The 21,116-nt window shown below is 41.6% G+C and overlaps 2 protein-coding genes across 17 annotated transcripts in view; both read right to left on the bottom strand.

Moving 5' to 3' along the window:
- The window catches only part of TTLL11 (tubulin tyrosine ligase like 11), a 210,164-nt gene that overhangs the window by 143,587 nt on the left and 45,461 nt on the right, over positions 1-21,116 (bottom strand). For 11 of the 15 annotated variants that reach the window (XM_042854406.2, XM_065572107.1, XM_065572108.1 and 8 more), the window contains 2 exons: positions 10,940-11,036; positions 8,705-8,838 (listed from right to left, as the gene is read on the bottom strand). The exons of 1 other annotated variant lie outside the window; for it this stretch is intronic. In XM_042854406.2, coding sequence (XP_042710340.2) covers positions 8,705-8,838; positions 10,940-11,036 — 231 coding nt within the window. The remainder of the gene's footprint in view (positions 1-8,704; positions 8,839-10,939; positions 11,037-21,116) is intronic. 3 more of the 15 variants (XM_065572111.1, XM_065572112.1, XM_008169452.4) reach the window with 1 other exon arrangement.
- Positions 1,676-4,499, bottom strand: LOC135976461 (myb/SANT-like DNA-binding domain-containing protein 2). 2 transcript variants are annotated; one of them, XM_065572114.1, is made up of 2 exons: positions 3,240-4,499; positions 1,676-3,032 (listed from the first exon to the last, which is right to left on the bottom strand). In XM_065572114.1, exons 1-2 carry the CDS (start codon positions 3,814-3,816, stop codon positions 2,998-3,000), a joined length of 612 nt encoding a protein of 203 aa, XP_065428186.1. In that variant the 5' UTR covers positions 3,817-4,499; the 3' UTR covers positions 1,676-2,997. The 2 variants fall into 2 exon arrangements, with proteins under 2 accessions (XP_065428186.1, XP_065428185.1); XM_065572113.1 differs by having other exon boundaries at positions 1,676-2,245; positions 3,240-4,212.

A 21,116-nucleotide genomic window follows, 5' to 3' on the forward strand; every position in this document is an offset into this window, starting at 1 on the left:
ATAGTGCTGCAGGTCTGGGATGAATCCCAGTGGCTGCGAAACTTTCGCATGCGGAAGGGAACTTTCCTGGAACTTTGTGAGTTGCTGTCCCCTGCCCTGAAGCGCAGTGACACCCGGTTGCGAGCTGCACTGAGTGTACAGAAGCGAGTGGCCATAGCCCTGTGGAAGCTTGCAACGCCAGACAGCTACCGGTCAGTCGCGAACCAGTTTGGGGTGGGCAAATCTACCGTGGGGGTTGTTGTGATGCAAGTAGCGAAGGCAATCGTTGATGTACTGCTGCCAAAGGTAGTGACCCTGGGAAACGTGGAGGCGATCATAGATGGCTTCGCAGCGATGGGATTCCCAAACTGCGGTGGGGCCATAGATGGAACTCACATCCCTATCCTGGCACCGGACCACCAGGCCACCCAGTACATTAACCGAAAGGGATACTTTTCCATGGTGCTGCAAGCACTGGTGGACCACAGGGGACGTTTTACCAACATCTACGTGGGATGGCCGGGCAAGGTTCATGACGCTCGTGTTTTCAGGAACTCTGGTCTGTTTAGACGGCTGCAACAAGGTATTTACTTCCCGGACCACAAAATAACTGTTGGGGATGTGGAGATGCCTATAGTCATCCTCGGGGACCCAGCCTACCCGCTAATGCCCTGGCTCATGAAGCCCTATACTGGCGCCCTGGACACTGAAAAAGAACTCTTCAACTACCGGCTGAGCAAGTGCAGAATGGTGGTGGAGTGTGCTTTTGGCCGTCTCAAGGGGAGATGGAGAAGCTTACTGACTCGCTGTGATCTCAGCGAAACCAATATCCCCATTGTTATAGCAGCTTGCTGTGTGCTCCACAATCTCTGTGAGAGCAAGGGGGAGACCTTTATGGCGGGGTGGGAGGTTGAGGAAAATAGCCTGGCTGGTGATTACTCACAGCCAGACAGCCGGGCGATTAGAAGAGACCAGCGGGAAGCGCTGTGCATCCGGGAGGCTTTGAAAGCAAAGTTCCTGAGTGAGCAGGGTAACCTGTGATTTTATAGTTTGTGTACTGAGAAGCTAAACCTGCCCCCGTTTCTTTACCCAGGTAATGTTGACTATCCTATCCAGTTACATACCCCCTTCACCCCCCCTCCAACACACGTGTCGAAATAAAAATAGTTCTACTTTGTTAAAGCACACCGTTTTCTTTAATACTGTTTTAGCGGGAATTTTTTAAAACTGGGACGCAGACTGTGGTGCGGGGCGGGTCTAGTGTTGTGATGCGAATGCAGCTTCTAAACTCAAGGATTGACAGGCTCCGCTGCGGTGGGATGCTTGTTTCAACGGAGCCTGTCACCCCTCCTGATCGGGACTGTGTGTATGGGAGGTCTATTTGACTTTGTGGCAGGGGGAGGACGGTTACAGATCCCATGCTGTGTGGCTCTGTGATCCTGTCTAAGGACCGGCGCTTAAGATCTGTAACTGCCCTCCCCCGCCACAAAGTCACAGAGCAACCCACCCCCCCCAACATTACATCAAAACAACCTCCCAGACTAACCGGGGCAACTAGTCACTGCATCACTGCACTGTGTATGTGCCCTGCTGCTGTGCCTGCCCCCGACTATGTACCCTGCCAAAGGAGACTGTCCTGTCCAATTTCCAACCCCCTTTCCCCTCCTCCTCCAAAAGAACATGATTGAAACAGTAGTTAACAGAAACGAATTTTTTATTATCAACTACACATGGCATTGGGAGGTGAAACTTGGACGTGGGCTTGTGTCAGGCGGGAAGGAAAGAACTTTTCAAATTTTGGGAAATGAGAGCCTTCTGCTACTAGAGCTCTCTGCAGGGGTGGAGTGAGAGTTAGCAGGGACTCTGCCGCCTCTCCTTCTTTGCACTTTGGGTGAGGTGGGTATGGGACTTGGTGGCGGGGGAGGGCGGTTAGAGATGGACTGCAGCGGGGCTCTGTCCTCCTGCCTCCGTTCCTGCAGAACATCCACAAGGCGCCGGAGCGTGTCCGTTTGCTCCCTCAGTAGTCCAAGCAGCGTTTGAGTCGCCTGCTGGTCTTCCTGCCGCCACCTCTCCTCCCGATCCATGTTGGCTTGGTGCATTCGGGTCAAGTTCTCCCGCCACTGGGTCTGCTGTGCTGCCTGGGCTTGGGAAGAGGCCATAAGCTCAGAGAACATGTCCTCCCGTGTCCTCTTCTTCCTACGCCTAATCCGCGCTAGCCTCTGGGAGTGTGATTCCAGGCTAGGTTGTGAGACAGTCGCAGACGGGGCTGTGGAAATGGGAAAAAGGGAGTGAATTCCTCTGAAAGATAAATGTAGTTGTGAACAAAGAACATAGTCTTTCTCTGTGAACAAGACCATGCACAGCACCTTTCACATGCGCACTCAGCACAAGGTCGAATTCTCGGCCTTCGCATTCTGTGCCTGGGGTCTTGAACAGCACATTTGAGAAGCGAGGCAGCACAACGGAATTTCTGTTGCAGGCAGACATGGTAAGCCGTACACTTGTGGCAGTTTAAAACTTTTATATTACCACTGGCCTCATTTCACATTTAAATCAATGTCAGTCCCTGCTGCCAGCAATCCGGCAAGCGGGAACTCTGCCCCTGTCCCACCCCCTCGCGGCTGTCCCCGGGAATGATCCCTTTCGGCTGCCCCTCTCCCGCCTCCACCGCGTGGCTGCAAACCAGCGGTGACAGTTCTGTAAAGGAACGGGAAAGCAGTCCCAACACTAACATTCCCCTACCTAATTAAAAGCAGGTCACCATGGCCGACATCACCCTGATGAGGATCTCCGAGAGCGACAAAGAGAGAATGCTCCAGGAAAGCCTCCAAAGACCAGGGCCGTATGCCGCCCTGCTGTGCAGAGCAATGATCCCCGAGTACCTGATAATCTCGTGGCGCGGCAACGTGTCGTACTTCGGAGGACCCAATAAGGCCGCTCTCCCCAAGAACCTCATGCAACGGCTTTCAAGTTACCTCCAGGAGAGCTTCATCGAGATGTCCCAGGAGGATTACTGCTCTATCCCCGCACATATAGACCGCATTTTACTGTAGCTGCAGTAGCAGGGAATACACAGTAGAGCGGCTTGTGCAGGACAATCACTGAAAACCGGACATTGCTAGATTTCTTTTCAAAACTTGCACTGCCCCTTACTAAACCGTTAAGCGCCTAGGGCACACTAATCATGAACAACCCATTCTTTTAATTGTTAATATTCCTGTTTTGTTAAAAATAAATGTTTAGATGTTTACAACACTTACTGGCTGATCCTTCACCAGATTCTGTGTCCGGGGTAATGGCTGGGGACGCTTCGTAGGGGATCTCTGTAAGGGTGATGAAGAGATCCTGGCTGTCGGGGAAATCAGCGTTGTGAGAGCTGCCAACTGCCTCGCCCTCCTCATCTCCTTCCTCATCTTCCCCGTCCCCTAACATGTCTGAGGAACCGGCCGTGGACAGTATCCCATCCTCAGAGTCCACGGTCACTGGTGGGGTAGTGGTGGCGGCAGCACCGAGGATGGAATGCAGTGCCTCGTAGAAACGGGATGTCTGGGGATGGGATCCGGAGCGTCCGTTTGCCTCTTTGGTCTTCTGGTAGCCTTGTCTCAGCTCCTTGATTTTCACGCGGCACTGCGTTGCATCCCGGCTGTATCCTCTCTCTGCCATGTCTTTAGAGATCTTCTCGTAGATCTTTGCATTCCTTCTTTTGGATCGCAGCTCGGAAAGCACGGACTCATCGCCCCACACAGCGATGAGATCCAAGACTTCACGATCAGTCCATGCTGGGGCTCTCTTTCTATTCCCAGACTGCACGGCCATCACTGCTGGAGAGCTCTGCATCGTTGCCAGTGCTGCTGTGCTCGCCACGATGTCCAGACAGGAAATGAGATTCAAACTGGCCAGACAGGAAAAGGAATTCAAATTCAAATTTTCCCGGGGCTTTTCCTGTGTGGCTGGTCAGAGCATCCGAGCTCGCACTGCTGTCCAGAGCGTCAACAGAGTGGTGCACTGTGGGATAGCTCCCGGAGCTATTAGCGTCGATTTCCATCCACACCTAGCCTAATTCGACATGGCCATGTCGAATTTAGCGCTACTCCCCTCGTCGGGGAGGAGTACAGAAGTCGAATTAAAGAGACCTCTATGTCGAACTAAATAGCATCGCAGTGTGGACGGGTGCAGGGTTAATTCGATTTAACGGCGCTAACTTCGACATAAACGCCTAGTGTAGACCAGGCCTAAGATTATTTTTCTTTGTTAGTTGGTATCCTGAGGCACCAGCAAAGTCGATCCATTTCCACAACCTGTCCTGGTACTGCAGGGGAAAGAAAAATTGTGACATAGCAGAAGGCTGGCTACCACTAGGAAAGTCATGGAATTTCAGGAGTGATTGTCCATTTCTAGTGGCTTCATTAGCTAATCCATCCACACTACTTAGTTCTCTTATACCACCCCTCAATTTTCAGGGGATAGTGCAGAAGTTTTTTCACAAGACTCATTTACTTTATTGGGAACCACACCACTCTTCCTTCTCACTATTGTGTGAATTCAAATCTAATTATTTAAACTAGGGATTTTCTCAGGGTCAATTAATCTTAATGGAATGGAAGTCCTTTATCAGAATAGATGGTCACTTCAAGGGATAGGGAGGCAATAGGCATCAGATATTTTCCCATGTTTTCTACATACAGCGAAATCCAATGAGATCAATGGGACTAGCTGGGATGGGAGAATAAGGAAAGCAGAATTTGGCCTCTAATGGTTCTATCCACAAGGGAATAACTGTCTTCTCAATTATGTTTAACTACAGAATAGAGCTTTCCATAAGAATATTCCAGTTTTTTATTCACTATTAGAAAGTTAATGTCACAAAAGGGGTATTTGGTCAGGCTTATATATTAAACTCCCTGCTATAATTTTACACACACACACACACACACACACACACACACACACACTTTTGTTCCATTAGAAGGACAGAGGCAATCTATCTCCCATTCCCCATTTCTGCTGCTCCTGCCTCAGGCTTTTTCTGCTCTGCTGCACGGGCTCTCTATTGAAGAGGAAAGTGCTTTTTGGGAACCACTATGTTGAGGATACAGTGGCAACCTGCTTGTTCCATATTGTATTTTAAACAGTCATTTCAACTGCTATTCAAGTTCAGAACAAAACACCTGTTTCCTTCAGACAGAGGAAAATATTTTGTATCAGCAGTAATAAACCAGGTGCTCCAAACCTGCTATCTTCAAAGGGCTCAAGCAAGGAGCTTCCATCCTGTATGCTCCAACATCAAACATGACAGTAACTCATTTCTCTGACCAAAGAAAAAATGAGCAGTGTCTCAGACTAAAGTCTGTCTAGACAAAACACCAATGAATCACACTTCAATCCATGCTGGCTGAAGAGAGATGCAGCACACTCAGCCTCATAAAAAAATGGCAGCGTTGGTTTATATGTTACATTTAAGACAAAGCTGGTTACTGAAAATATCAGGGAGAGAATGCAAAATGCAAGAATGAGAAAGGAATCCCACACACACAGTCAGGGTAGCCCATCAAAGGAAATTCAGAACCCAAGACTAAAATTATTAGTTACAGCAAAGTTGCTAATTCAAAGCCCCTATTTGTGTTATTAATGAAGATCAACCTTCCTTTACTGAACTTCTTCCACAATCCATCCATTTCCACCAGAAAGGGCATCATTTTTCAACTTTTGCAGACATTTGGGTAAATCCATTGAAACTGACAGATGTCTGGATTTTATCTATATACTTTTCTTAGTCATTTGTATTTCAAGACCAGTAATAAAGCACAAAGGCATTTCCCTACATTTCCAGGTGAGGTGAAAACCCTGTTCCTGTCCTGGAAACTATTCACTGCTCTCCTTAAGCCTTCCAGTCCATCATATCTTACATACACCAATCAACAAGAACAAGGAGTAAAGAGAGGAGAGAATCTGGGAATGGATCAATCTACCTTCTAGGAGATTGACTAGCCTCAAGGAAATAGAATTCTTGGTCTTGAAGGCAACTCTTGAAAGTCTTCTTTATAACCAGCAGAAGCCTCCAAATACTTTATTTGAACAGTCATGGTTTGTATAGACTGGAAAAATAAGTCATGTTGGAAAAAGAGTTAACTAACAATTTTAAGCACAACTTTGCACTTAAGGCATGTTGTATTTTGAAAAATGTTAGCTGGTCATGGTCAACACTGGGAAGAGGGAAGGGGCCTAAGATTGACCATGACCATATAATACATTTTCAGCATGACTGACCTCATCCACATCTTGTGCAAAGTTGTGTTTTTGACTAACACAACTTTAATATCTTCAGACATGCCTTATTTCCCCCATTTAGACAAACCCAAGGGGAGTGAAGAGTACAGTAAAGGAATAAACCTTGGATGATGACATCCAATTTGGACTTCAAGCAAAGTTCATACGTTTTTACAGAAGAGCTGAGGAGATCTAGAACACAAAATAGGTCTTTTTGGCAGGCAATAAGCCACTACAATGATATTTGCCCACTAGCTTCCAATTCTGTTTGACACTTAGATTCTTAACAAGGGAACACCAAGATAAATAAAATGAAGAATTCTTAGACTTAATAGGACAAACTGCCAAGAGTGAATACCCTTGAGATATTTCCAGATCTGCTAAGTAAGCTGGATTTCAAATCGTCTTCCATCACTATATCTGATGTGATGAAAAAATGTACCAAATTGCACCAAATGGTCAAGATGGCAGTTCTCTTGCCAATTATTATTTTTTAAATCAGGGAAGATGTTACTGAAGTGGTTGCAGTATTCTCTGACTGGGAGTAGGTTGGGGAAGGACAGAAATGGGAAAAAATGGACACCACTTGGGTGGTCCAGTTATTTATACAGATGCACAATATGACCATACAGTCTTGTCCATAGAATCTGTGGAATGTTAAAATATATAACAGGCAATTTTATTTTGGCAAGTTGTGGGGGCTCAGCAGAAAGAAGCAGGGAGATCTGAGAGCTCAGGGAATTGTTAATGATATAGCAACTTTAGGTTGCCTGTTCAAATACAGACAAATCTTATAGCTGTTTGGTGTCTGAGTCTAGTTCCAAGAGAAAATATCTCACATCACAAGGCCACAAACATGGATAACACTGAATATCCTCTCACACTTGGAGGTCATCTTGCCACATCAGTGGGAGAACAATGTGGGGAAAGTTGTGCAGATGTTGCCCATTCTGTATAGTACCCGTCTGGATAAACAGAAGACTTCAGTCTCCAGGGGTTGCCAATCCAACAACTCCTCACCAGCACTAAATTCCCACAACAATTAAAACAATGGAAAAAGCAAAGTTTGGAGAGTTCCTGTTGGGAATGGCCTCACTAATCTACAAGTGACATGTTCTCCATGCTCATCCCAATCATTTATGGTTTATGATACAGAGTTTTATTCATTTTTTACATTGCAAACATTTTGTTAAGTAGAACATAAACTCTTACAGCATAAACTATATTGTTTGATAACAAAAATGATACTTTTCTCAAACACAGATGGAAGAACACATGCAAGGGAAACGCCAAGCAATGTTTTATTGGACATCTGCTCTTCTTGGAATGGAAACCAAAAATCGTCTTCACATTGATGAGCGCTTACACAGAGAGAAATATTTGTTTATCTGCAGTGCCACCTGCTGACAGCTTAAAGGTACTGTCCTTATAAATTGCTCTATGGTATGATGCATTTGCAGCACTGCCCAAATAATCAGTGCATAATAACTAGGAGTTAGCATGACTCTCACAGGAATCAGTTACAACCCAGTGTACTACTTGGAAAGTTTACTCCCAAATTGTCTTCACTCAAATGCTTGCAATATCTAATCGGATTGCAATTTACACCTCCTTTTACAAATCTGTTTTACATCGACAGCTGAGGATACTATAGGATTCTTGCTCATTTTTACTGTCATTAGTACAGTGTCAGAAAGATGACCCAGCACACTGGAAGAGTACACATTAGAAGATTATCATGAATTTAACTTGACTGCTGATAAAAGTATCATATTAAAAAGTGACAGAGTGTAGAGGTCTAATAAAATTTATACGTTTTTCTGCTCACTTTTCCAAGCAGAGGATACTGTAGAATGCAAGAATGCACTGGGTGAGTCAGACAGGGTTAACATAAAAACATACAATATTTTTAAATACTAGCAGCAACAGAACAATACATTTTGAACCTTTAAACAACGCATTCAAACACCCATTAAACACAGAGGAATATGCAAGTACATGTAAACACCGAACACATTAGGAGAGACAGCTTGGAAGGATTCATATAAAACACACAGGATATACTAAAAAGACTTCAGTGAAAATGACATTGGTGAGATGTCACATTCCACAGAGTCCAGTCTCAGAACATCCTGCTACTCACTCTTTCTAAGCTCAGTAAAATATGCTGGGGAAAAGAGTTTAAATTTCTGCTGTGTTTAACATTCAAATACCCTTTTTGGTGGTGAGGAGGTGGCACAGTTGTTTTGATATTAATTCTAGAGCATAACAAGTAAGAGCAGCTCAATTAAACTATGTCTGATCTGAGGCAAACTGAAAAGAATGTATAGATTCCATGGAATACAAATGTAGTTTTAAATAGTCTAACCAATATGAAAGTAAAGTAAGTGAAGAATGACATGGTCACAAATATCTTACTGGCAGCATTGTTCAGAGAATATGGAGAAAATTGATCTACCTCAGCAACAAAGAGGGGAAACTCTTCTGGCAGAATCCATGAACGGGGATAGAAGTTGTACTCTTCGGGAAATAGATCCTGCATTGTTCGCACTGCCCGACTCAGGGTAATTTTACGCACCATTTCTGTCATGCCTGGAGAAAATAAAGAAGTGTTTGGAAGTGTTCAAGATTATTCACTGTGCAGCAAGGTAAAGTAAGCCTGTGTGTTGGTACTTACCATATGTTTGTGCTCTGGCCATTGTTTTCAATATATAACTAAATATTTGAAGCTACTAGTGATACTGAGTGATTTGTAGCTTTTTATTTGGGTATTTATTTATACTGCACTTACCACCATATCACATGGTTTGGGAAAGCTTTAAGGTAGTTGACCAAATATAACTAGGAATCAAGGAATAAGAATTTTTGGTCCAAAAGTTAACTGACTCTTTGCTCCAGTCTGGAATTTTTACCTTATTTTGCCAGTGTTGCAGAGAAGGAACAGGAGACATCAATTGCTTCAGACAATTAGAATTGTACCTTCCTAAACTATTTACCCTTATTTAAACCATTACAGTATGTCAAAGAAAAGAATCTTTCTTTCCATATAAAACAACTGTTAGGTCTAGTCTTTCAGTGGCCCAATTCTGCCAAGAGCCCTCAATTCTCATGGAAGTAAATGGGAGGTGGAAATGTTGAATACCTCACAGGAGGTGCTCAGCAGATCATGGGATCAGGCCCCATTAACATTCCTGGAAGTTAAAAGTGCATTGTGAAGGGACTTCAGGATCTCGCTAACCTGTTTTTGTCAACTCTGCATCCTTCTTGCTCACCACATGGGAGGCAGGGGACAGCTCGGGTAAATATCATACATATGGCATGAGATTTAAACAACCAGAAAATTATAGAGCTTTACCAATATAGGTGCATTGTCTGCTTTTGTTCACAAGCAGACAAAAGTCAGTAAGTGGAGCAAAAAGTTCTATATATGGGGTTTCTTACTCACACAGCATACTAACAGCAGCAATATATCTGAAGTGAAGGGCTTAGATAAGTCAATACCTAAGCTCTTAGTTCTTATTCAGCGGAATCTATACTGGAATTGAATGAGAAATAAGGGATCTTAAAAAAGTTAAATAATCATAATAAGATGAAAGTTGACATGAACTCTTCAATATTAAAAAATCCATTTAAGGAACTGTGCTTTGAGATTTTCCCAGAAACAAGCCAGAGCTCAATACAAAATAGATTTTTTTTTTTAAGTAGAAACAAATCCTTTAAGAAGGAGCATTTTTACTGATGTTACAAGACACACAAGAATTGTTTAAATTATTTTAATTTAATTACAACCTAAAGATCAGGTTTCTCTGAATTAATGTTCTATATATGTACATCCTTAGTGTTCCGTTATACTCTCAATCCATAAAGATCTTGAATTACCCATTCTGGTATTCATACCATGTCTTAACTAAATCTCTAATTATTATTGATTCATAAAACATGTCCAATAACAGGAGTCCGAGTGATCCAATTTGAACGTCTTTTTTCAATACAGAACTACTCACAAATGAAGAATATGGTATACTGTGAATCAAATAGTCTACTGATCAACACAATAGGAAATTTGCCATTCATTTCAATGGGACCATGATTTGATCTGATAGATTTTTATCTGGACATCTGGAGTCCACGCCCAATATAAGAAGCTATGAAGCCCGGTTTCATTTCATATTTATCTTCTTTTTAATGAAGGCTTTCAGTAGCATCCAAAAGATCCTTTCACTTTACTTAACTACCGGTTCATTTTAGCATCCCTTTTACTTCATCAAAACCTCAGGATCCAAATCTACTGTACTGTAAAAGACTTCTACCAATTATCATGATAGTGTCTGAGAATTTAGATATTTGATAACTGCAGAAAGCTATCAATAGGAGAGCGCAAAAGACTGAATACAATGTAGACGAAAGGTCCAAGGAAGATCCAAGGTAACAAAAGATGGCACCATTTGTTTAAGACTTTGTTATTGCAACTGTAATCACCACGATGCAAGCGGCAAACACTCTCCTTGATGGTGAAACAGATAATCAGGCATTTACTTGCATCAGGATGAGAACACCAGACTTTTGATCAAAATAAGATGAAACCTTTCATATTTTGCAGACTGTTACAAGTGGTAACTGCCCAGCATATTACCAACAAGGTGCGTGAATATTCAGACAGCATTTCTTTAACTTCAAGCACAAGATTAATTACCTGGAAACTTGTTGACTTGACCTGAGAATATGTCATTATCATGAAATGATACCCCATGCCAATAGATATCACAGGGCAAGCGCCGACCAAATGGAAACTGGAAAAAAGATATAATACAGATTTTGAAAGAGATTGGCTACATCTACAAGTTTCTTATCTTTGTAGAAGTTCAAATAAAAATATAAGCCCTTCAGAGAACAGCTTTCTGGACATCAGTAAAGTCCACGCTTCATATCTAATGCCCAACTTCAATGGGAAGAGCTTATTGTAAGATATCAAAGTTGGGGCCTCTGCTAGTGCGTGAAGTAAAAGCTATTTAAAAAAAAGTATTCAACTTTCTTTCTCTCAATAAATACAAGAGAAAGATGTGGCTTCTTTGCCACTACTCTTTTGTAAATAATTACTGTTCAAATTTAATGTACTAAGTTAACTCTGGACACACATAAATTAATAATAATTTAAATTTGCAGTCTTTAAAGTATTACTTTTTCCAAATGTTGACTGCAGCTTTTCAACCAAACTGAATCATATGCTTGAGCTCAGGCTCAAACTTCAAACTGAGCGCTCAGAACAGGATATTTAAATTTAAATACAGTAGCTTTACATTGTTTTAAAACTTCTCATTGGAAACAAGGAAAAAAATCAAACAATACCAGCAGGGCTGGCCTTAGGGGTGGGCCACCAGGGCAACCTCACAGGGGCGCCATGGTCAAGGGGGCATGTTGCCAGTGTAGAGTCAGAAACTGGGCAGGCGGTGGGGGGTGTGTGTACAGGTTTCTCCCTGCTTCCTCCCAGCATAGAAGCATGGGGTTGGGGAGCGGTGATGCACAGATACTGCTTGTCTCCTGTAACGTTCCTCCACACCCCCTAGGGGGCTGTGAAGGGAGAGCAAGGAGTGTCACTTTTCCAACCTGGGCTGTGAGGCGAGCATCAGAAACTGCTGCTCTCCTGCCCTGCTAGGTGACCAGATGTCCCGCTCTAATAGGGACAGTCCAGATTTTTGGGTCTTTTTCTTATATAGGCTCCTATTACTCCTATTACTCCCCCCACCCCGTCCCGATTTTTCACATTTGCTGTCTGGTCACCCTATGCCCTGCCCTTACGCAGGGAGCCCTGACATCCCTCCTCGCTCCCCCCCAGGGCCGGCTCTAGGATTTTTGCCGCCCCAAGTAAAAATAATTTGTTTTTTTCTTATCCCACCCCCGGCCCCGCCTCAACTCCGCCCCTTCCCCAAATCCCCAGCCCTGCCTCCTCCCCCCAGGCTCTCAAGCATAGGAGGGAGGGAGGGAGAGGGAGAAGCAGCACGTGCGCCACGGCCACTCGGGGTCTCCCCCTCCCTCCCAGGTTCTCAAACCCGAATCAGCTGTTTCGCGCCGCGGCCGCTCGGGATCTCCCCTTCCCTCCCGGGTTTGAGAGCCTGGGAGGGAGGGCGAGCAGTGGTGCGCGAGCGGCAGCAGCGGAGGTGAGTTAAGGCGGCTGGGGCACATTTTTAGGGGCGGCATGGCCCCTAAATGCCGCCCCTAAAAATGTGCCGCCCCAAGCACCAGCTTGTTTTGTTGGTGCCTAGAGCCAGCCCTGCTCCCCCCCCCCAGCCCTCTAGGGTGCATGGAGGAGCAATGCTCAAGGGGGGCAGCGAGCAGCAATGCCAGCTGCTCTATGCATCCAGGTTAGTTTCCCCACAGCCCTGGGCTCAGGAGGGGGGTGCAGGAGCAAAGTGCAGGGGTTGGGGCACAGGAGGGAGGTGCAGAGGTTAGGGGTGAAGGGGGCACAGTGCAGAAATTAGGGGTGCAGGGGTTAGGGGCACAGGAGGGAGTGCAGGGATTGGGACAAAGGGAGCACAGTGCAGGGGTTAGGGGCAAAGGGGAGCCTGGGGATCCCACGGAGGCCAGGGACAATGCGGGGGCACCACACCCACAGGGGCCAGGGATGCCAAAATACAAGTTCGCCCAGGGTGCCATTTTCCCTAAGGCCGGCCCTGTTACCAGATTTTAATAAATAACATATATTTCTAAAATACAAAGTGAAGCAGATGTACTATACTTTTCAGTATCAACCAGGTGCCAACTATAATTTATGCTTAGGGCCCTATCAAATTCATAGCTGTGAAAAAACATATCATGGACCCTGAAATAAGTCCTCCCCCATGAAATCTAGCTATTGGAGGGGAGAAGAAGGGGCAGGGCTGAGGGCACCCCATCTGGGGGCTCTATGGTTCCCGGGGCTCCAACTGCTAGTCCCCAGGCTGGGGAGGGATGGGATTTACTCTTCCCCTGCACAGCTGTTCTCAGTGGGGGAATCAGACCCACCTCTGGGTACCTCCCCCTGCCACAGGAAGCTCCATGGCAGCAGTTCTGAAGGCAGCAACAGTTACAACACCATGACATTTCAAATGTAAACCTCTGAAAATGTGAAATTGACTAATTTTCAAATCCTAGGGCCATGAAATTGACCAAAATGGACCTAAATTTGGTAGGGCCCTATTTATACTATTTTGTTCATTTTATTAGCAGCAAATGGACAGCTTTTTAGCTTTGTGATAGGAGTACAGAAAGAAGGAATGAGAAATCCATATTTGTCATTTTCTCCTGGATATTAGTATTATTTTTAAAGAAAAGAAAAATAATAACTGAAGTTAAAACAAACAAGCAAGCTTGCAAACAGACCAATCATAGGCGAAATGTTTATTTGAATTTATGAGCTGGAGCAGAGAAATTATCCCTACAGCATTAGCCACTCGCACATGTGAAAGGGTAATTTTACCATAATTACATATACCACACTGTTGCATCCTATTGTCAAAAGCTAGGTCGTTCAAAAAATTAAACAGTGCATTAAAACAGTGTAAAGCCTCTCAACTTCAACCAGTCAACCCTAGCAGGAAAGGCTATATTCATGAGGTCAATTTCCCAAATACACAATATGTAACCCATAAAACAAAATATTGTTTGGTCAAAATGTATACATTAATTTTCTCTAAATCACACCTCTAGGGCTATTCTCCTGAAAAATGGACTACATGGTCATTCCTACCTGTTCAAAATTATCATTTTTTCCTCCTGCGAATCTGTGTAGGTGCCATTAATTAAATATGTCATATAGAGAATTATTCGCAAGAAGATATTGTATTAGGAGATTAAATCACTTCAAGACAAACATGTTATACTTCCACTTACAGTCATAGTACTTTTAGGATCCTATCCTGTGAAAATTTAGCATCAACGCCCACTGACAAACAATTTCACTATTAAAAACAAACTCTAACAGAAGAACAGGAGTACTTGTGGCACCTTAGAGACTAACAAATTTATTAGAGCATAAGCTTTCGTGGACTACAGCCCATCTTATGCATCCGAAGAAGTGGGCTGTAGTCCATGAAAGCTTATGCTCTAATAAATTTGTTAGTCTCTAAGGTGCCACAAGTACTCCTGTTCTTCTTTTTGCGGATACAGACTAACACGGCTGCTACTCTGAAACTCTAACAGCACGTTGAGCCCTTACTAAACTCAATATACACTACAGCAATTTTTCTGGCTGTTTATGATTAAGTTTAATTTCCCTCCATGAAAGAAATCCTTATTAGCACTAACTTATATTAGGCAAAAGAAAGAAAATTTTAAAAAAAAGTTAGAAACTTTTCTAGTGAATCTGTTCCTTTATTTGCAACTTCAATTAAAAATTCAGTTTATTTACTAAATAACTTTGAAAAAATAATCAAAACACTAATTTAGCAATGCATTCCTTTCGCCACTTCCTAATTCATAGGAGTAACATGCACAACATAACCGAGCTAGAAAGCTCTGGTCTCATTTCATTATTATTCAGGCTGCAAAGAGAAAAAAAATGTGGTTTTGTGTATGTGAAAATTAATTCCGTTAGGCTCTGAAAGACAATCAGTGGCCTTAACCCTTTGCTCCACAGGTATATTCAGAATAAAAATTCTGTGCTGGTTCTCAGACTGCCCTTCCCACTAAAAACTTGAGCAATTTATTTATTTATTAAATGAAATTGAATTGAAGTGAATGAAATTTGCATTTATATAGCACCTTTCATCTACAGAGGATATCAAAGCACTTTACAAACACTGCACAGAAACCATTTCACAATGGATGAAGTGTAGGCACGTCAGGGCTGGAACATGGCTGCATTTTGCACCAGAACGTTACCCAACAGTTTGAAGGGGAAAGGGACTTCCCCACTCTGAGCAATTCAAGTGAGTATTTACGCAAATCAAATTCTGGATTTACCCAAAAGTAGGACTAGCATCCTGACTCTTCTGAAATGCCACGGGTTCTTCAGTGTCTAAACCATGATTTAAACTTCAGAATATAGTTTATAAACAAACAGGTCAGCATCTTGGGCCTACTCTGGCAGCTAAACCCATCTTAAATTATCCCTTTGAGGAGTATCTCTATGTTGGGGAATACATACGTAGAACAAACCTGTTTTAACGGTTCTTTTTCCATGCCCACTTGATGCAGATGGAAAAGGGGACATTATTAAGGCATCCCTTGTACCCTAATAATACCGACATCTATGGTTAGCTGGTATAAGCAGCCTCAGGTCTCTAATTTATGCCAGGCACTGGGCAAATGCACAACAGCCACAGGATTTGGGAACCATAAAAGTGGCTAAAGACACCTTTCTCCCCTTCTTTGCAGTCTTGTGCAGAGATGACAAGAGAATCTGGTCCCTGGAGCTTTCAGTACAAAACAACTTGGGACTGTGCCTGTAAACAATTAATCTTAACTCTTCAAGCCATTTATTTAATGCCCTCCAAGTCTGAACAAAAAAGATCTTTGAACAAAACCAGAAGAGAGAGCATCAAAATGAACTGATTTGTTTTCACAACTCTGACCCAATTAATAATCAATCATAGTCAAACTGCTCTGACAAGGCTTTTCTAGCTCTTGATAGGAAGCCAATAATTTAAACTGTGTCCCACAGGTCACATCAGTCTGTTCCATCATGTTACGGACAAGCTAAGTGACTCTTGGCTTCTTGTCAGCTTTTGCGACCATAGAATTTCAAACGGTTTCTCTGCTGCTGTGCCTCTACTGAATATATAGACAAAAGGAACATTTAATGCTAGGACATTTGAGGTCTCAGCCATATGCTTCTTCCATTTTCCTGTTTGTGTCTAGCTGAAGGATTAATTTACTGAGACATGAATAAATTCAAGGCGCAAGCTTAATTTATGCCCATTATTTTATTCGGCATATCATGTCCATTTCAAGAATCTGACACACTCAGTCAGATAGTCCGCTCTAGAGGCATTAATAATTGCTTCAGTGGTATGCACATTACAATTCTACAACGCATGTTGTGAGCTCCACCCCTGTGCATCAGCCAAGACACAGCTCTTGCTGTTGTAATTTTATTCAAAATTCCCACACCTGAAAGTTATATTGTTTTCCTATTTGTTGCTTTTGATAGCAGAATTTGAACCTGTCAATTTCCCTCCTCAGAATCTTTCCCATCTTCTTGATATACCAATGTTAGCATATATAATTCATTCTCCACTCAGCTTTAATGTTACTGCTCTCTATGGTATATTTAAACAATTTGGCTTCATTTATTCAACCAACTTTGACCAAGCTGATTGTCAATCACAGCTGAAAATGGTAGACAGGGCCCTCTCTGATTACTAGCTAACAAGGCAATCACATTATCTCTCACAGATCATATTGGCATGGCCCATCACTGCAAGTTAAAGCAAAGCACTTCACCCTTTGGCTTTTAGTCATGTTCCTAGCTACAGAATTTCAACTAATTCCTCTGCCCTTTTTTATTACTTCATATACCAGAATATGACACACAATGTCATTTGCAGTGTTGGTCCCAGGATATTAGAGAGGCAAGGTGGGTGAGATAATATATTTTATTGAACCAACTTATGCTGCTGAAAGAGACAAACTTTCAAGCTTATACAGAGCTTACCTCACCTATCTTGTCTCTATACAATGTAATGATCTTCTGGAAATCACTGAAGAGTAAAAGTTATTCCCAAACAAAATGTTTACGTAAAAAAAAAAAAAAGTTATAACGTTAAGGTTGACAGTGTTTCAGTGAAGTCCAGCCAACCTTCCTCTGCTATACCCCACTGAGACAAGGTAGCATCCTGAGCACTGAGGTTGCTACAGTACTGAGAAGACTGGAGATTTAATTAAAGTCAATTAACCCATTTCTGTACTGACACTTGGGTGGCAGCAATTGGCTCAGTACTGAAATTGGGAGGACATATATTTGGGAAGAAAAAGAATTAAAAGGGACTTAGAGGAGGAGCGTGGAAGGCAATCACCTCCTGCCGTATACCTGTGGTTCTTTATGTTTTAAAACTGAAGATTAAATGCACACAGATTTGTAATTAGGAGACACAAGAAAAGGCTAGACAGCAGTACTCACAGAGCAGGTGAAGGGATGCCTTGTGACAGTCACGCAAAAAGTTATACTTTCTTTCTAAAAACTCTACACGTCTTTGAAGAAAAAAATTAAATGATAAAAAATTAACAGTTAAAGGACCCAGTCAATTCCACACTGCCATACAATCATTCACTAATACCCCCAACCAATTTCCAACACTCACCTAAATTAAAGACTGTCACCATATTTGTTCTGTAATGGAAATATGCTGTTGAATGCATACTGATTACTGTTATATGTTTATTGAATGTATAGTTAAGACTTTGAAAGGAATATAGTCCCAGGGGACACTATAGCTGAATTCAATAATTCTCATCATGTAGTATGTTGGAGTAGAGGACTACATTTCATTAATAGAATTGGAATATCAATTTGGTGTAGTGAAATGCAATTGACTATATGGTGATGTATTTGGAGAGAAGTTAGGATTTGAGTTTAAAGACAGGCTTATAATGAAAAGCTTGCTTCAACCTTAACTATGGAGCAGCAGCACAGGAACGGGCTAGTTCTTTATGTCCACATTTGAAGAACACCAAAATGAGATGAAAAGCAGTGACTATATTTCAGAGTAGCAGCCGTGTTAGTCTGTATCCACAAAAAGAACAGGAGTACTTGTGGCACCTTACAGACTAACAAATTTATTAGAGCATAAGTTTTCGAAGAAGTGGGCAGTAGCCCACGAAAGCTTATGCTCTAATAAATTTGTTAGTCTCTAAGGTGCCACAAGTACTCCTGTTCTTTTAGTGACTATATTGACATTCAGCATGACAAGTCAAGTTATCCCTGCTACAAAACAATACAAGAACTGACAAAGAAGCCTATAACAGAAATGGGAGTGCAAGAAAATTCTGTTCTTTGAGCCACAAAGGAGAATACCATCTGCAACATGCGAAATACAACTTTAGCTTTGGTAGATATAAGGAAGGAGTCATTTGGCTTTAGAACATATTTGCTTTAGAATATATTCATTTGTTCTTCTAATACATACAGTTATTGAGATCTTAAACTCAGTTTTATCTTCCCTTTAAGGAAAGCATTTCAACTCACCTTTAAATCTACATCAAACATCTAACAAAAAATATATTTGGAGAAGATTGAGAATGATTGACAGAGATGTCTGTGAAAGAAATCCTTATAATTTCACCCAGAGGAAATAATGATCTTCCTTGAAATATCCTTGCAGAAGTGGAAAATTAATTTCTAAAATTCCAAATGAAAAATCTCTTAAAGATGTGAACTTAGGAGTCATTATGGGCATACTGTCTATGCTTTTTCTAATTCTCACTGTTTTAAAAGCACCCCTTATTGTTTAGGCTTCTATTCCTTATCTCATGCTAAATCCAGGATAATGTGGGTTTCCTAAAAAAATTCATAGAAAACTTCATAGCATTAGACTGATGCAGTTTAGCTGTTTGTATAATGGTGCAGCAATATTGCTGAAACAAAGCCATTCTGAAATGCCAGGGTAACTATGGCAACCAGTGTTCAGAATGTAAGAATCCAACTAGAAACAGCATATGTCGCACTGTAATATTGCTCACTATTAGGAATGGAAATTATCAGTAAGTGGATGCCTACTTTATGAGAACAGAGTCTAGCAGTGCCTCCTGCTAGTCATTTAAGCAAACACAACTCAGCCTGAATCAAATATTATAAATAGGAGCAAAATAAAAGGATGGAATAGGCTAGAATAAAAATATGTATAAAGCCGAGAGTAAAAGGTAGGGACGGGGGAGAAGGGGACATAAGAAGTTAAAGCCCAACATCTGGCAATCCTAAAAGGTATTTAATCTGGAGCAGGAGAAGGGGAAAACCTCCAAATCGTTAGCTTGCAATATATGATTTTCACTCTTATTGCCCAGAAGTTTTAAGAAGTTGCATTATTTTTTTTTGTTTAGGTTTTTTTCCTTTTTTTTTTTTTTTTTTTTTTTTTTATGGTGGTGTGGTGGCTGCAGGGCTCCCACAAGAAACAGTTTGTGGTCCCTCTGCTGGGTCTGTATTAGAAGTTAAACACTATTCCCAGAGCTGTACTCGCATCAGTGATACAAGTGTACAAAGAAGAAGGCAGTACTATTGTGAATATCTAATACAGATAGTGTAGCCTTGCTTAAAAGTAATTTGTTTCTTGTATCATTAGATTTTAGTGTTGCTCATTTTTATTTTCTGTTCCATATTTCTTGTCTTTTCTAACCCATATACATGTATCAGCTAAACAATAGATTTCACTTTCTTCACTCTCCTCCATTGTACCAAAACAGAATATTCAGCTCTTATTAGTATAAAATCTTAATTTACATTTTTCTTGTTCCTTCTTTATATAATATATACTTATTATTTCATAAGAGGAATCAAATTCAAATCTGATGGCATGGCACCAGACTTTGAAGGTGAAAATATATGTTCAGAATTTAGTATTCAATATACAACAATTCTAATGAAATAAAATCATTCCAGAATTCCATTGTGACAATGGTATCATACATTCAATGTCCTTCAACTGACATACTACTATAATTGAAGGAAAATGTGTCCCTGGAGTATGCATTTACAGTACAGAACTCCCTTCCTAACATCCTTATGGAGAAACTAGTCCTTTGTGTCTTGTACTCAGTCAGGATACAAATGGTCAGCCAGTTCAAAGTGATTAAATACCTCCAAGTGCTTTGTAATGGAATTTAAAATGGGACTTTTTTTGTAAACAATACTACCATTTTATTTTCCTTTTGTGTGTCTATTTTCCTGGCCTTAGAGACAGTATGTAATGAACTCCCACTAATATTAAAGTGAGCTTCAAAGCCACATGAGAGCATTAAAAAAAAAAAAGAGAGAGAGAGAGAGAGAATCTCTCTGAAACTAGCCAAAAGCCGCATGTGTTTGAGATTTATCGAATAGCCACAACTGGCCCTACCATAAATGAAGCCTTTAAAACATGTAGGAATTATCATGGTATTTTTAGTTTGAAATTTCTTAATCATGATGAACAGCACTATTTAAAAGTTGTTAGAACTTTTAAAAGAAAAATAAATTGTCATATCAGAGGAAGATGGAAAATGAGTGACTAATTTACAACAAATAGTCTTTCTGAATACAGAAGTCACAATATCTACACAACATATTGGATACATGTGATTCTCTGGTGGCTGCCCTCTATCTAATCAGCATCTGAAAATGCACAGCTGTACAGCAAACAGATAAACAAAACTGAATCAAAGACATCAGTCTAGAATTCCGTAGATTGATTACATACAGCAAAGGAAGACAAAGCATTCAGCAAACAGCAATTATTTCTGAATTAGGTAAATGTTGCTGAAAATAAAAACAGCTTCAAAAGACTGAGCAGAAGCAGAATACATTTAACAGGATCCCTCAACATGTGTTAAATCATTTTATTTTATACATAGTAATATATATTAATAATTATGCACACTTTTTGTAAGGTCCTGGCCTCTAAAGCTTCCACCACTCTCTCTTGTCTCAATATTGTACTAAAATCAATGGCTCTTAAAGAAAATAATATGATCTCATTTGTGGAAGTCTCTAGCTTTAGGTTTTCTCGATGTTTATTAGGCTGGGCACTCCCTTGGACTTGGCTCCTGAAGGCTAGCAGTGTTATGGAGTTTCATACCAAGGCTATGCCTACTTAGAAAACTTATAGCGGCACAGCTGTACTGATGCAGCTGTGCCGCTGTACGATCGCTTGGGTAGCCGCTCTATGCCGACAGAAGAGAGCTCTCCCGTAAACATAATTGAACCATCC

The sequence above is a fragment of the Chrysemys picta genome, chromosome 18 (genome assembly GCF_011386835.1).
Source record: "Chrysemys picta bellii isolate R12L10 chromosome 18, ASM1138683v2, whole genome shotgun sequence".
In the NCBI taxonomy this organism is placed as follows: domain Eukaryota; kingdom Metazoa; phylum Chordata; order Testudines; family Emydidae; genus Chrysemys; species Chrysemys picta.

Excerpts from the sequence above, each read along its gene's own strand:
- LOC135976461 (XM_065572113.1), bottom strand. The coding sequence starts at position 3,816 with ATGCAGAGCTCTCCAGCAGTGATGGCCGTGCAGTCTGGGAATAGAAAG. Across the intron at positions 2,246-3,239 it reads ATCTGGTGAAGGATCAGCCA|CCCCGTCTGCGACTGTCTCA; the intron begins GTAAGTGTTGTA and ends CCATTTCCACAG.